This window comes from Terrapene carolina, unplaced genomic scaffold (assembly GCF_002925995.2).
Source record: "Terrapene carolina triunguis isolate 2854851 unplaced genomic scaffold, T_m_triunguis-2.0 Scaffold58, whole genome shotgun sequence".
Taxonomy (NCBI): Eukaryota; Metazoa; Chordata; order Testudines; family Emydidae; genus Terrapene; species Terrapene triunguis.
This window is the reverse complement of record NW_020664409.1, coordinates 39,918,020-39,933,158: the sequence shown is the minus strand read 5'-3', so window position 1 is coordinate 39,933,158 and position 15,139 is coordinate 39,918,020. Positions and strand designations below refer to the sequence as shown.

Here is a 15,139-nt window from a genome sequence, read left to right as displayed (position 1 = left end):
AATGAAGTGGTATAAAAACAAAGACTAGAAAACACAAAGAGTCCTTTTTATTGTTAAATATAAATGGATGAATCAAGAGAAAGAACTGTCACTGCCTTAGTTAGTTACCAGCTGCCAGTTTCTCAAGGATATGGTAGCGTGCATATAATTATTCTGTGAACAGCATAAACGAATGAAAGCAATGAGAACTCAGAGGTGTAGCTTTACAGCACACTGAGTATTGAGTCACGCCCAAGAAAACATGCAGCCACCTAGGAAACCGATAAACAGTTTCTGTACTTCACACACACAAAGTGATAAGCAGAAACCCAGGCTAGCCACCAGGACGCTTCTCTGACTGTTGCAGTAGCATGCATGGAAACCGAAAATCTGACAAAGTGATTTCAAAATTACCTTGTACAAACCACAAGAACATTTCTGTCAAGCACTGAGATTTGTTTGGTTGTTCAGTAAAATTACACATTTAGTTAGTAAGCCATCCCCATTGGCTCCCCAGGCAGTCCCCTATGAAGTCTAAGAATACACAGATCAATAATCCCTTTACCCTAACTCCTCTGAACTGTGGTTCTGTGTGTAATATTGTGCTTATCTTTCATTAGACAGTGGAAAGCTGTTTGGGCAGAGAACCTGTCATTATCTAGGCTTCATAGATTTATAGATTCTAAGGCCAGAAGGAATCATCTATTCTGACCTCTTGCATAATACAGGCCATAGAACTTCCCTCAACTAATTCCTGCTTGACATTCTTGAGAAACATCTCATCTTGATTTAAAAATTTTAAAGGGTTTCCCAGAAGAGAATACATCTGTTTGCTTCAAGTGAGACACTTTTCTGCCATAAAATTAATGCAGGCGCAGCTGGCAAAAATTGTAGTTGAATTGTTCTGATGGTCAAGAAGTGTTCAAATCAAAAATAAAGAAGACTAAATGAGATGCTGAATATAGTTAGGGGTCAAGCCTGGGAATTCGGGTGTTTTGAAATAAGATTAAAAGACAGATGTGAACTACCATTGCTGGTAATATTATTGGTTCTTTGTGTAGAACAGAAGTTCTTAAACTGGGGTGTGTGGAATGTCTTCTTGGGGAGGGCATGAGAAGCAACTGCCCAGCTCTGAAGGCAGAGTGGAGAGTGGCAACTACTGGCCAAGTGCCCAGCTTTAAAGGCAGCGCTGTCACCACCAGCAGCGTAGAAGTAAGGGTGACATGGTATGGTATAGCCACCGTTACTTCTGTGTTGCTGGTGATGGTGGTACTGCTTTCAGAGCTGGGCACCTGGCCAGCAGCTGCTGTTCTCCAGCCACCCAGCTCTGAAGGCAAAGTGGTATACATATCAGTATATGTATTTGGGTGGCAGAGTGAGAGGCAGGGCCAGCTCCAGCATTTTTGCCGCCCAAGCGGGCCAGGGAAAAAAAAAATAAAAGCCGCGATCAGCGGCACTTCAGCGGCAGCTCTACCGCCGCCGCTTCATTCTTCAGCAGCAATTTGGCGGCAGGTCCTTCCCTCCGAGAGGAACTGAGGGACCCGCCGCCGAATTGCTGCCAAAGAGCCGGACGTGCTGCCCCTTTCCGTTGGCCGCCCCAAGCACCTGCTTGCTGCGCTGGTGCCTGGAGCCGGCCCTGGTCAGAAGGGGTGTAAACTACTACATATTCAAAGAAGGGGGGTGCGATCAAATAAGTTTGAGAACCACTGGTAGAGAAAACATACAGTTTATAAAATAATCAAATCTCCCTTTTCTAGACAGCTGCCAGAAAAGCTAAAAGAAAGGCAGTGTCTCAAACTGACACTACTGGTATTACAGGATTTAGGAAACAGTCGAGGGAGAAAGTGACATATCTATATGGTAGTAGCTAGCATGGTTCTTCTCCCTTTATGGAGAGTGTTAAGAAAGCAAAAGGAAGCCAGTCAACTTTTCAAATGCCTTCATTTGCAATCAGATTTCTCTCAGCTGTATTAAGCATATCCCAAGCACATGGATTTACAGATGAAGTAGCCCTTCTATTTGATCTCATCAGCTGGGAAGATGGATATATCATGCACAAAGGATCAGTTTCCTTTTTTAAAAAAACACCTGAAAGAGGAAACCATTTCCATCCCATCCCACTGAATACAAAGGAATGGAGGGCTCCTGGTCAAGTCTCTAGAAATGATGGAGGAGCATCCTGCCCTCATAAATGTACCTAGGGGCGAGCATGTGCACAGCAAGTGCTTGTAGGGCCATTTTGAAAGCTTTCCGCAATTTGGAAGGAGAGGAGGAAAGAGTTTTGGGCAGAGGAACAAGAAGAACTAAAAACCATCCAAACAACCAAAAAAAGAAAAGAAAATCATCATCAGCAATGAGGAGATGGATAGCTGCAGAGCAGCAACAATGATGTGTCCAGCCACCAGCATGAATGGTTTTTGAAGTGTGGTATGTGCTTGGTCATTCAGCTGTGTGCTTGGAACTCCGCTAGGCAGCGAGAAGGGGAATGAATGATCAGTTCAAGCAGATGCATACTGCTAGCCAAAGGGCAGGTGGCACTCAAAAGTATACACTGTTGCAGAGAGGGCATCTTGGGTCACCAGAGAATGGCAACACAAAGTGAAGGGGGCCAAGCAGTAGTTGAGGGGGTCACAGTAGAAGGTAGATGGAGTGGAGGAGGACCTTGATCCTGCCTTTGATGCCAACATCTCCCATCTGACAGCAGTCACTTGACACTAATAGATTGCTCAGACCATAAGGGAGCAGGAATTTGAGCACAGAGAGAAGGTAACAGAGGAGGACATATGGGTGTTGCTGGTGTAGAAACAAATGCTGGAGGTAGGCCAGAATGTGCTGTGACAGCATTGGGACACCATGCAGGAGGACGCTGCAGTGGCTGTGGTGAGGATACGTTGATCCTGCAACCTTCTTCTGCACTTGTTGCTTTGCTGGATTCTACTGGTGGTGTTGCCTCAGCACAGGCATATCAGGTAAGTTACACAGAGTTGATCAGTGGTATCCTGAAAAATTCTCTCATACCCATGATTTCATCCTCGCCTTCTATTTACCAAGTGCTGTACCCTGGTCTTCCACTGTTCGTGGCTGTTTACATGCACCAGTACAGGCAGCAATATGGATATGTCCAGTATTCGTATTAGTCACTGCAACCTTTCATTAATCTAGTAATACCAATTTCTTCCCCTCAATCCGCATTTCTTTGCGATGCTCTGCGAGTCTGATGTCAGCAGCATACTATGGTAAACTCCTCCTCTCTGCCCACTACCACCACTGCCCTAGGTTGCTATACAGGATTCATAGATTTTAAAGCCACAAGGGACCATTATAATCATTTAGTCTGACCCCCTGTGTAAAACAGGCCATAGCTTCTGTTTGAGCTACAGTTTATCTTTTAGAAAGACATCCAGTTTTGATATAAAAGACTTCAAGTGATGGAGAGTCCAACACATCCTCTGGTAAGTTGTTTAATATTAATTACCCTCCCTGTTAAAAATTTGCATCATGTTCAGGGCCGGCTCTAGGCACCAGCCCTCCAAGCATGTGCTTGGGGCGGCACTTTCTAAGGGGCGGCACTCCGCCCCCCCTTTTTTATTTTTATTTTTAATTTTTTTGCTTGGGGCGGCATTGCCAGGAGCCAGCCCTGGCCCAGCCACTCGCCCTGTCAGTGCATGAGCTGGGATCCATGCCCCCTGCCCAGCCCGGCGGCGCCCTGCACAGCTCACTCGGGGAAACGCCGCGCCACCCCGGGGATACTTGCAGCGGCAGCAGGACCCCTCCTCCCTCCCTGCATCCCGGGCCCTGCTTACCTCCCCACCCCGGCTCCTCACACACTCCGGGAGCTCCTCTCCCCGCCGCCACCCGGGCTGCGGCGGCGGCAAGAAGGGCTCCCAGAGTGTGTGAGGAGCCAGGGAGGGAGGGAAGCGGGGTCCCCTGGAGCCAAGCCCAGGCTGCGGAGGCAGCGAGAGGGGCTCCCAGAGTCAGGGCCGCCCGGGCGGGGCAAGTGGGGCAATTTGCAGGGGCCTCCACGAGTGTGTTGGAGGCTCCCCCCACCTCCGTCTTCCACCATCCCCCGGCGTCTCAGCTGGTAAGGGGGCGGGGCTGCGAGTTGTGGCCGAGCGGCAGGAACTCAGGCCCCGCTGGAGACACCACGCCACTGCAGCACTGTCCGGGAGAGGGGGTAAGCGGCATGGTAAGGGGCCGAGGCTGGGCACCCCCCCGACCCCATCCCCCACAGCCCTGATCCCCAGCTCTGAGCCCAGCCCCTCTGAGCTGGGCACCCCCCCCAACCCCATTCCCCTCACAGCCCTAACCCCCAGCTCCGAGCCCAGCCCCTCTGAGCCGGGCACCCCCCGACCCCATCCCCCTCACAGCCCTGACCTCCAGCTCTGAGCCCAGCTCCTCTGAGCCGGGCACCCCCCCGGCCCCATCCCCCCCACAGCCCTGACCCGCAGCTCTGAGCCCAGCCTCTATGAGCCGGACACCCCTCCACCCAAAGCCCAGCTCCCCACCCAGCCCTGAGCAACAGCAGCACCACCCCCAGGCAGCGACAGCCCATTGGCACCAACCATCACCATCACCCAGCAACAGCCCATTATGTAACTGGGTATACATACCATTAAAGCATTTAATGTTTTTAAATAATGTATTTAGTGTATTTTCAAATTATTACAAATTAATTTTTGAATGTATTTCACTAGTTATTTTTTACATTTCCAAATACGTTACTATAGTATTGCAACTTTTTTTTAATGGAAGGGGCCCCCGAAATTGCTTTGCCCCAGGCCCCCGGAATCCTCTGGGTGGCCCTGCCCAGAGTGTGTGAGGAGCCGGGGAGGGAGGGAAGTGGGGTACCCTGGAGCCGAGCCCGGGCTGCAGCGGTGGCAAGAGGGGCTCCCGGAGTGTGTGAGGAGGTGAGCAGCTGGCTGGGCTTGTTGGTGCTGAGCAAGTAGCCCCGCAGCCGGAGATCCTCGCCTTCCTGCCCGCCGGGGCTGGGCCAGGGCACGGTGAGGCTGAAGAGCAGCAGGTCCGGGGGGCTCTCCAGGTCCTTGGCCGCCAGCATGTCAGGGGTGAAGGCGGTGAGCATGAACTGATCCACCTCGGCCACCAGCAGCGCCGCGAAGCCCAGGGAGGGGGCCGTGTTCTCCGCGCCACCCCGCAGCCGCACCGCCACCTGGAAGTACTCCTGCTCCGCGCCACCCAGCAGCTCCACCCGCATGGGAACAGAGTCACGGCTGGGCCAGGGCTTGGCTGCCATGTGCTGGTAGCGGATCCCACGTTTGGGGGGAAGCCCAGTGCTGGGGGGGCAGGGGGTGTGGGTGGGGGGGCACTGGTGGGCGGGGGGAGGGAGCTCAGGGCTGGTGGGGAGGCAGCCAAAAGTTTTTTTGATTGGGGTGGCAAAAAACCTAGAGCCGGCCCTGATCATGTTTCCCATTTGAATTTGTCTAGCTTCAACTTCCAACCATTCCCTCTTGTTATGTCTTCGTCTGCTAGAATGATTAAAGGGCCTGTAGTAACAAATACTTTCTATTCGTGTAAGTACTTACAGGCTATGAAAAATACTTAGGCTCTCCTGCTCCTCAGGAACAATTGTCACTAGGGCAACACCACCACTAATCAATCATCAAGATTTCTCTCAGAAGAAGAAAACCCCAGCCACAAATCCTCTGCAAATGAACCCTTCTTTGGTAATAACGACCTTCATAGTCTAGTGAACAGACAAGAGTGGTCACCATCCCCTATAATCAAAAAAGCCCCCGCTAAGTAACAGTGTTTCTTCTTTTCACACAAACTGTGTGCTAGACTGAAATTTCTGCTTAGTGGATCACTATGTTCGGTTAGTGGCAGGAGTGAAAGACAGTGCAATGATTAATTGTGCTGGTGGTACTCATGTTAGAAGTGTTCCTGTTCCCCTAGTATCATCTGGGGCCTAAGCATGACTTGCTGGTAGGCGCTAACCTCTGTAAAGCTCCACTTCCTGTGACTACGTTGGCTATTCACTATGTGTGCTGCTGATACTCATCAGAGAGTGATTAATGTTAGCATGGCAGGGGGAATGTGTTAATCCAACAGCGTTAATCAAAGAGGAGACAATGATAGGTGCCCACAAGTACCTGCAACTACAATTACTTTTTGTGACTATGACATGAAAAAGGGAGGGCCAGATTGTGAGAGGTCCTAAGAGGACAGGAGGGGGCCAGAAGCCATTCAAAACACCCTTATATCCACAAAAGTGGTTGTAGGCAGTGCTCACTTTTATTCCCCTTAGAAGGAAGTAACCAAAAAGGGAGCAAGGACACGTGGGGAGGAGGTAGGGCCATAACCCCTCCTCCCCTGTGTATTGGTGCATGGAGTGGGCTGGCACCCTGGGAAGAGCAATCTGTTCTGACTATCTATGCACTGAGCAGCATCAGGAGAGATACCATCTACTGAGGCACAATCTCTCTGGTGTTTCTCATGGGGCAGTGTGGTTGTGCACCAGCCCCTATGCAGGGCAGATAATAAATCTGGTGTCAAATTATGGCCTCATTACAATGAATGGCAAAACTCCCATTGACTTCAATGGAGCCAGGATTTCATCCCTAGTTCATAGCTTTCTCTCTTCCTCTGATTCAGGAAGCAACTCAGGTATTTTAAATACAGGGCCCTACACACAGCCTACTTTCCAGGGGAAAAGAAGAAAGTATTCTAAAATTTCCTCGGCATAGTTATCACTTGAACCTTCAGCCCTGAATTGCTCTCCACCATCTCCCTGAGGGAATCAAAGTTCCAATGATTTTTTTTTTAGCTGTGCTTCCCTTTTATAAAAGTTAGGTTATCTAATCAGAGACCAGAAACAATGCCCTGTGACTCAGGCCCAAAGGCCACACCACTCCAAAACTGCTTGAATGAGTCCGCAAGCAATCCATAGGCTAAAATCTATTCCCAGTGAATGTTTGTCAGTTAGGCATAGTGAAAAAAATCTAAATCATAGCTCCAGAATAACCTGTGAACACCAACAAGTTTTAAATTCACCAAAACAAATGATTCACTGCAAATGGCTCGCTCAGGTCTCCTTTCCCAGTCATTTTAAAACATAGCTACAGCTGATTCCTAAACAGAGAGGAAGGATGATCTGGTGGCTTGAGGAGGGCGGGGTTCAATTGCCTACTCTGAAACTGATTTACTGTGTGATGTCGGGCACACCCAGATCCTCAAACTCCCATTGGGCGTAGGGTGACCAGATGTTCCGATTTTATAGGGACAGTCCCGATTTTTGGGTCTTTTTCTTATATAGGCTCCTATTACCCCTCACCCCCATCCCGATTTTTCACATTTGCTGTCTGGCAGAGGTGAAAGTAAGCCGGTACGTGCCGGTACGCTGTACTGGGGTGGATTGGCTTCCCCTGGCAGCAATTTAAAGGGCCTAGGGCTCCCAGCAGCAGCTGGAGCCCCAAGCCCTTTAAATTGCCGCCAGAGCCCTGCTGCCGAAGCCCTGGGGAAGCGGTGGCGGGGCTTGGGCGGCGATGTAAAGGGCCAGGGGCTCCTGGCTGCCGCTACTGCAGCGGAGCCCCGGGCCCTTTAAAGCTTTAAATCACCCTCCGATGGTGATTTAAAGTGCCCTGGGCTCCGCTGTGGTAGCAGCAGCTGGAGCCCCGGGCCCTTTAAATCATCCCCGGGGCTCCCAGCCAGGATGATTTAAAGGTCCCGGGGCTCCCAGCTGCTGCTACCACAGCCCCAGCCCCAGGCCCTTTAAATCCTGATTTAAAGGTCCTGGGGATTTAAAGGCCCCGCCTCTTCTGGTTGAGGCCCCACCCCCTCCTAAGGACTCCGGAGTACTGGTAAGTTCTTTAAGTTACTTTCACCCCTGCTGTCTGGTCACCCTAATTGGGCGTGTGACACCTAAATATCATTGAGGATCTGGGCCTTAGTCTCTGAATCAGTTATTCATCTGTAAAATGGGGATACTAGTACTTCCCTACCTCAGATGTACACTGTGAAGGTTAATACATTAAAGAGTGTAAGGTGCTCAGATATTATGGTAGTAGGGGCCATTTCAGTACTGAAGATACGCAGGACAAATTGTTCATGAAGTCACCCTCACTGTGAATATTGTCTACTGAATTATTGCTAAGGTCAATGAGAACTCAGTTTATCTGGTACATTTATAAATTCACATATATTACTTATTTGCAAAGGCTCTTAGGCCCAGATCCACAAAGTATTTAGGTTCCTTACTCCTTTTCTGCTTCATTCATTCTCATATTGGACTCCACTGTAACATGCATGTGTCAAAAAGCACATATAAACTTCCAGACATCTGAATACCACACATTCCATCAGGACCTTGTTACACAATATTTTCAGTAAGATGAAAATGGCATTTTTCGAGACTTGACACCCTGGTGGAGAAAAATCCTCAAGCTGAACCCTGCACTTAAATATGCTCCCAGCCCACTCTTGTGCAGCTTGTAAAACCAGCTAAGGTTCCTTTGCTTCCACTGATTTTATGAGAAAACCCACGCAGAGATATGAGATAGCAAAGCAAAGAGCAGGATCTAGTCTATCATTTGTAAATTATGAATTCAGCCAACCAAGAGACATTCCTGCTTGTCAAACTTGGAAATTAATTGCACAACACCCTCTCCCCCACCACCAACACCACCCTCACCCAGTTTTAACCAGTGTTAGCACAGACAGGCCTTTCAAGTATATCTGCTTCTTCTGATAAAATTCATTGGTTTTGTACATACACGGAGAAAAAGGGGAGCTATGGGTGAATTAATTACGGGAGTTTGCATGGGGAGGTTGAAATTGTACCTACCTATGCCAGCGAAGGGCACCATGTCCACAAGGGGAAGGCAGCTTTATATTTTATCAAGCCAGGAGAGGCTATGGGGGACATCCCCAGCCACAATGGTAATGCCATTTTTGGGGGTTGGGATGTCTGTCGGCAGATACCCTGGTGGAGGAGAGTGTTGCAGGCATTGTGTGCCACTGCAGTCCTCCTCTAGGCTAGGGTGACCAGACGCCCCAATATTCAGGCGTGGTCTTATATAGGCGCCTATTACCCCTCTCCCCCCCACCTTGCAGATTTTTCACTCTTTCTATCTGGTCACCCTACTCTAGGCAGAATTACCATTTCTGGGGGCCAGCAGACACAGCGAAATTACTGCATCTATCTTGTATTTTAGTCCTTCGTTTAGTTTTCAAGAGTTCAGAACAAGTTCCTCTGCAAGACTAAATCTTGTTCATCCTTCTCGCATGAGCAGCCCCATTGAATTCAAGGAAGATGAGAGGCTGCAGATTAAGTTGTAGCCAAACTGTGGACTAAATTCTACCCTGTGTTACATCAACGTGAAACTGGAGTAACTCCTTGATTTTAATGGATATTCCAGATTTACACAGGTGCATGCGTGAACATGATTTGTCTCTATGCCTTTTTTTTATTCATTTAAGAATATAGACAGTACTGTGTTCTTCTATTATACCTGCATAGGGTGAAGAGAAATATGATTTATTTTGTAACCATTCATCCTTGCTTGAAACCAAGCAAGTACACACAGATAGGAATTTCTGGCCACACCTCTATATGAATATATGGATCATTCTCACACTGAGCTACAGCGATGACTAATTCTAAAACTTTCTGTTCACAAGCCTGAGGAAGCCTACAAAGCTTTTCCTTTATTGATGGTTATGCTAAAGGAGTCTTTTATAGAAAGCAGCAGAAATTGTATCTCCAAGAGAGAGATGCTGCACATTCCAATGCAAAGAAATACAAAAGCACACTTACAAGATATATCAACGTGGAACAGAAATAAGAACATAAGAATGGTCATACTGGGTCAGACCAAAGGTCCATCAAGCCCAGTATCCTGTCCTCTGACAGTGGCCAATGGCAGGTGCCCCAAAGGGAATGAACAGACAGGTTATCATCAAGTGATCCATCCCCATCACCCAATCCCAGCTTCTGGCAAACAGAGATTAGGGACACCATTCCTGCCCATCCTGGCTAATAGCTATTGATGGACCTATCTTCCATGAATCTATCTAGCTCCCTTTTGAACCCTGTTATAGTATTGGTCTTCACAACACCCTCTGGCAAGGAGTTCCAGAGGTTGACAGTGCATTGCATGAAAAAATACTTTCTTGTGTTTGTTTTAAACCTGCTACCTATTAATTTCATTTGGTGGCCCCTTGTTCTTGTATTATGAGAAGGAGTAAATAACACTTCCTTATTTACTTTCTCTATATCACTCATGATTTTATAGACCTCTATCATATCCCCCTTTAGTCGCCTCTTTTCCAAGCTGAAAAGTCCCAATCTTATTAATCTCTCCTGATACGGAAACTGTTCAAAACCCCTAATCATTTTTGTTGCCCTTTTCTGAACCTTCTCCAATTCCAAGATATCTTTTTTCAGATGGGGCGACCACATCTGCACGCAGTATTCAAGGTGTGGGCATACCATGGATTTATATAGAGGCAATATGATAGATAATAAAACAGAAACTATCCATTTCTTAATGATTCCCAACATTCTGTTTGCTTTTTTGACTGCCGCTGCACATTGAGTGGATGATTTCAGAGAACTATCCATAATGACTCCAAGATCTCTTTCTTGAGTGGTAACAGCTAATTTAGACCCCATCATTGTATATGTATAGTTAGGATTATGTTTTCCAATGTGCATTACTTTGCATTTATCAACATTAAATTTTATCTGCCATTTTGTTGCCCAGTCACCCAGTTTTGTGAGATCCTTTGTAGCTCTTCGCAGTCTGCCTGGGACTTAACTATCAAATACACAGTGAACATATCTCTCTGAGGAAAAAACAGAGCAAGGTGTTTTAGAAAAATTTCTGAAATAAATATTTATAAAAAATATTTAGGAGACACACACATGAAAATAGCCATTTTAGATAGAAGAGAGTTGCATATTTAAAAGTAATAGTACTTTCAGAAATTTAGCATAATGATTAATAAAATCATGCTTTGCCCTGCCATAATTTCCAAGTATCTGGAAGAGCTTGTTATCTTCCACAAAGAACAAACAAAGCTAAAATTGCTAACGCAATGACTCTGTTCAGCAAGTGACTAATACCTACAGCCTGTTTCTAACTGGGTGTGGAGGTGTAATTTGCTCCTTTAGTTCTCTCTCAGCTTGGACAGCAGCCAAAGTGAACTCCCATCTCAAGTCAACATAATTTAAAAAACGTTTTTCAGAACTCTCGGTTCCCATGAACGAACTTCCATCGATAAAGCACTTTGAAACTCAGATGGAATTGAGCATTAATTAAAATATAAAAGTGTGTGGGATCTTCAGGAGTGAAATCCACAGAAAGAAAAAAAGAAAAATCAAAAGTGTTCTAGAATTTGTGAGTTCTTAAGCAATGTGGATTAATTTTTCTGATGATGATTAACTAAATGTTTAAAAGTTGGAGATGTACAGACGCAATGTGTTGTAATCACAAGCACAGACATGCTGTGCATTAAAAGGATTTTGATTTTAAAAAAGCTACATTATAGCTCTTATTTTCTTTTAGATTGCAAGAAGATATCACCGGAAGTGGTCTTCTTGTGCAAGACTTGATTATATTTTTAAGTGGAGAAAATCCCTGTGTCATGAATTCCAGCTGTTTTCATGTTACAGAATCTGACAAAGGTTATGAATATTTTCAGAAGTTCGCCATCCAGTCATATGAGCAAACATTTCTCCATAGCTAACAACTCTTGTGTTTTTGTTTTGTTTCATTTTAAACACCACCACCTTTGGACATCTCTAGCCTACAAAACTTTGGGAATGTTCCAAAAATTTCAACATGCAGTTGCCTTTAATGTGCATTGACTTCTTGTTCTTATGAATAACAGCTCCATTCCCAACTATCATTATAGTTAAGCATACTACCACTCAGGCATGTAAAAACGGTACTACACAAAAACTGCAACCTAAGCTGTTCAATACATGAATTCAGTCATTGGGAAATCTTTCAGTGCAGCATGCAGAGGAATAAGGTGAACAACTCCTGTTATTGAGCTAGATCGTTGTTGGGTTTAACAACAGGGGAAAGTAAGGTCCATTCGCACAACTGTGCATGGACATATTAAACTGGCCTGGTCTGAGGGTGGAAATGGGGAGAAGAGGATTTGCATGTTGCTCACAAGGGGAAGTAAGGGGGCAGGGAGTGGGCAAGGAGGGGCAAAGAGCCTTGACACCACCCTCTCCATGTGTTGGCCCCCGGAGATGATTGAATATGAGAGGTGAGAAGAGAGGAGCACCAAAGAAAATGTGTTTCAGAGGGGTGTCTCTGAGGCACAGTGCCTCATGCCTGGAATGGTACAGTTTATACTCTGTCCCTGACTCAGGGCTCTTCCCAAGGGCACAATCTAGCCCAGTTACAGTCATAGTCACAAGCCTAATTCCCCACCCACAGTGCTGAAAGGCTAACACCCGTATGTCTATTACATTTTTTCCTTTTCTGTCATTTTGATTGTTTTTTTCTTGATTTTTCTGACATACATAATTTTGATCACTTGTGACTAAATTTTAATATTTAACACTCAGCCATTTCAGCTTCATTGCGAAAAAAAAGTTTGCACGTTTTTAAATGGGGAAAAGTGGTGTTTTCTGCTCACCTAAGCAAATATGGCTGAGTGGATTTTCATTTATTTTTTAAAAATTCGAGCACATCAAGTGTGTGATGTTTCAGCACATTTCCGAAACACTGGTAAGAAAATTTAAGACTCATTCAAAACAGATTAGAATGGCTTGGCCTTCTCAAGTTAAACTATAGCATTGCTATCTGCAATGTTATAATAAAAGAGTTTGAGAAATGGCTAGAACATTTTATACTGTAGTCCTGTAGTTAGCTGGCAGTTACAATCGGTAACCGCTCCCAGCTGTGGCCCCCGCCTCGGTCCCCTTACCCCGTCTGTGTCCCCCCTCCTGGAGCCGCGGCCCTGCTCCTGGCCCTGGGGGTGATGTGAGGTAAAAAGTTTGGGGATCACTGGTATATATTAAGGGTTGGAGCAAAGATGCCATGTCCCAAGGAGAGCACTGGGAGGCATTTGTGCCTGTTACTACACCCATTTGTGGGATGCAGCTTACTTCATCTTGTATGGCTAACTAGCACCACTGGTTGGGGGGGGAGGGGGGATGATGGGAGGTGCTACCCAAGGGAATAAGAATGGAGCAGCCCCTACAGTTTCCTGAGGACAGGGTCTACAATTCTGCCTGGCCTTCTCCATGGGCTTGGGAGGGGTCCCTATGTCTCTCCCACTTCCAGCCCTGCACTTTTGGGTAAGGGCTAAGCAGAATCTGGCCCTAAATAGGGGCCCATCCCATTCTCATTGAATGTAATGGGTCCTTTTCCTCTGACTTCAATGTGAGCCGAAGTGGTCCCTAACTTTGTACAAATTTGAGGCCAGCTTTTTTACTTTGCTTGTGCAGAGCTCCCGAGAGAGCACGAGGAGGGACCAAACCTCAGATGTGGCCTGCTGCTTCTATGCATGGTTGTGTGCCTGTGGAGTCACAAGGTATGTGAACCAGTGGCCCTGCCCATTATCCCCTTTCTGCTGAACATCCAGACAAATGCAGCTGGAAGTCATAATAAATATACAAACATATCCAAGTAACTGGGGACAAAATTGGGGATCATCTACATTTTGGGGGCACGAGAAGGCTGAATTCTCATTTATATTAAGGCCCCTTTACTTTGGAAAGAGGCCTTAAAGTGAGCATAAATTACAGTTACATCCATTTTAAGGCCCCTTTACGCTGCCAGCATGGTGTAAAGGGGTCTTTGTGAAACACAAATCAGGAGCAGTATGTGTCAATTTTACCAAAATGTTGCAGTATGCAACATTAATACAGCTAATGTTTACTCTGATTCATAATAGTTATTGGTGTGGAACATTAAAAGGAATCTAAGGTGAAGGACTTTTAAAGCTGTTTTACAACTGTTTAACAAAGCATTACACATTCTCATTAATTATGTAAATAGTTCTGCCTAACTAAAAATGTGTTGCAGTGCTAAGCTGGGCTTTTAATATTATAGTATTCAAATGCGAATGTTAAAAATATGCACCTACATTATTTTAAAAAATGCTGAAATACTCAGTGAAGCAAGATATTTACATATGTACAATACTTAGTGTGACTTTTCAATATTTTATATACTACCAACAAACCTCTAAGCAAACATAATGTTAACACAAGCCATACTCTTGGCTATGCTGTATTCATACTTCAGATAGGGCTCTGTTGTTAAGTAAGTGCATATAATTATGTGGTAATATTTTGTGGGTGTTTTTTTACATGTGTTGAAGGTTATGTATGGATTTGCTTATAATGCTGCCACCTTCAGGAATTACGCTCCATGTAACAGTCACTGTAGTTTGTTTCTAAATTGCAATTTTAGGGATCACAGGGTGAAATTCAGATGTGGGTTTAAATAACTCTAGAGGCAATCTAAACTGGTTTAACTTACCATACCATGCATGTTAAACCAACTTAGACTCACACCTGATTCCCAGTGCACCTTACTAATCATCTATGAATTTAGAATACATAATCTGAGGCTAAGAAACCCTAAGGCAGTCTGCCAGAAGATGGTTTAACTAATGTGCCAAAGGACTAGAAAACAGGAATGCACCATGTAAGGCAACTAACAGAAAGTTATACAAATGTAGGTCACCATATACATGTTCTTCCAGCTGCTCTGTGAATACATTCTACCAACTTGGTGCAAGAGAGTCTATGGGCTCAACTGTGCCTTAAAGGCACAGCCCATAATAAGAACCTATGTGGAGCTGTATCTTCCCAGATGTCTTCTGCTACATTTGTTTATAGAATGAAGTCTGCTTCCCCAATGTAGTTGGCCAGCTCCATTGCTGGTGCATGGGCAGTGGGGCATAACCATAGCCCTACCTCCTTCACCTCCTCCAGGGCAGTAGGGAGACAGCAGTCTGCACCCATCTGAGGTCAAGGACTCTAATTCTCCATCATCATTTCACAGGCTGTCTATAAGGAAGTCTGCGGGACGAGGTTCTTTGTACCTTCTACCACACTGCATCTGTATAAGGATCAGGCAGAATCTGGCATCAACGTCTTGATTCTGCAAGTTACTGAGCACTTTAGCTCTGATACAGCGAAGAACTTAAGCACATGCTTAACTTTAACTGC

At 45.8% G+C, this 15,139-nt stretch overlaps 1 protein-coding gene across 1 annotated transcript in view; it reads right to left on the bottom strand.

The window, feature by feature from the left end:
* LOC112116904 (desmoglein-1-gamma-like) overlaps positions 1-5,230 on the bottom strand; it is a 55,054-nt gene extending 49,824 nt beyond the window's left edge. The window contains exon 1 of the mRNA XM_026659475.2: positions 4,828-5,230. Coding sequence (XP_026515260.2) covers positions 4,828-5,230 — 403 coding nt within the window. The remainder of the gene's footprint in view (positions 1-4,827) is intronic.
* Between the last annotated feature and the right edge of the window lie 9,909 nt (positions 5,231-15,139).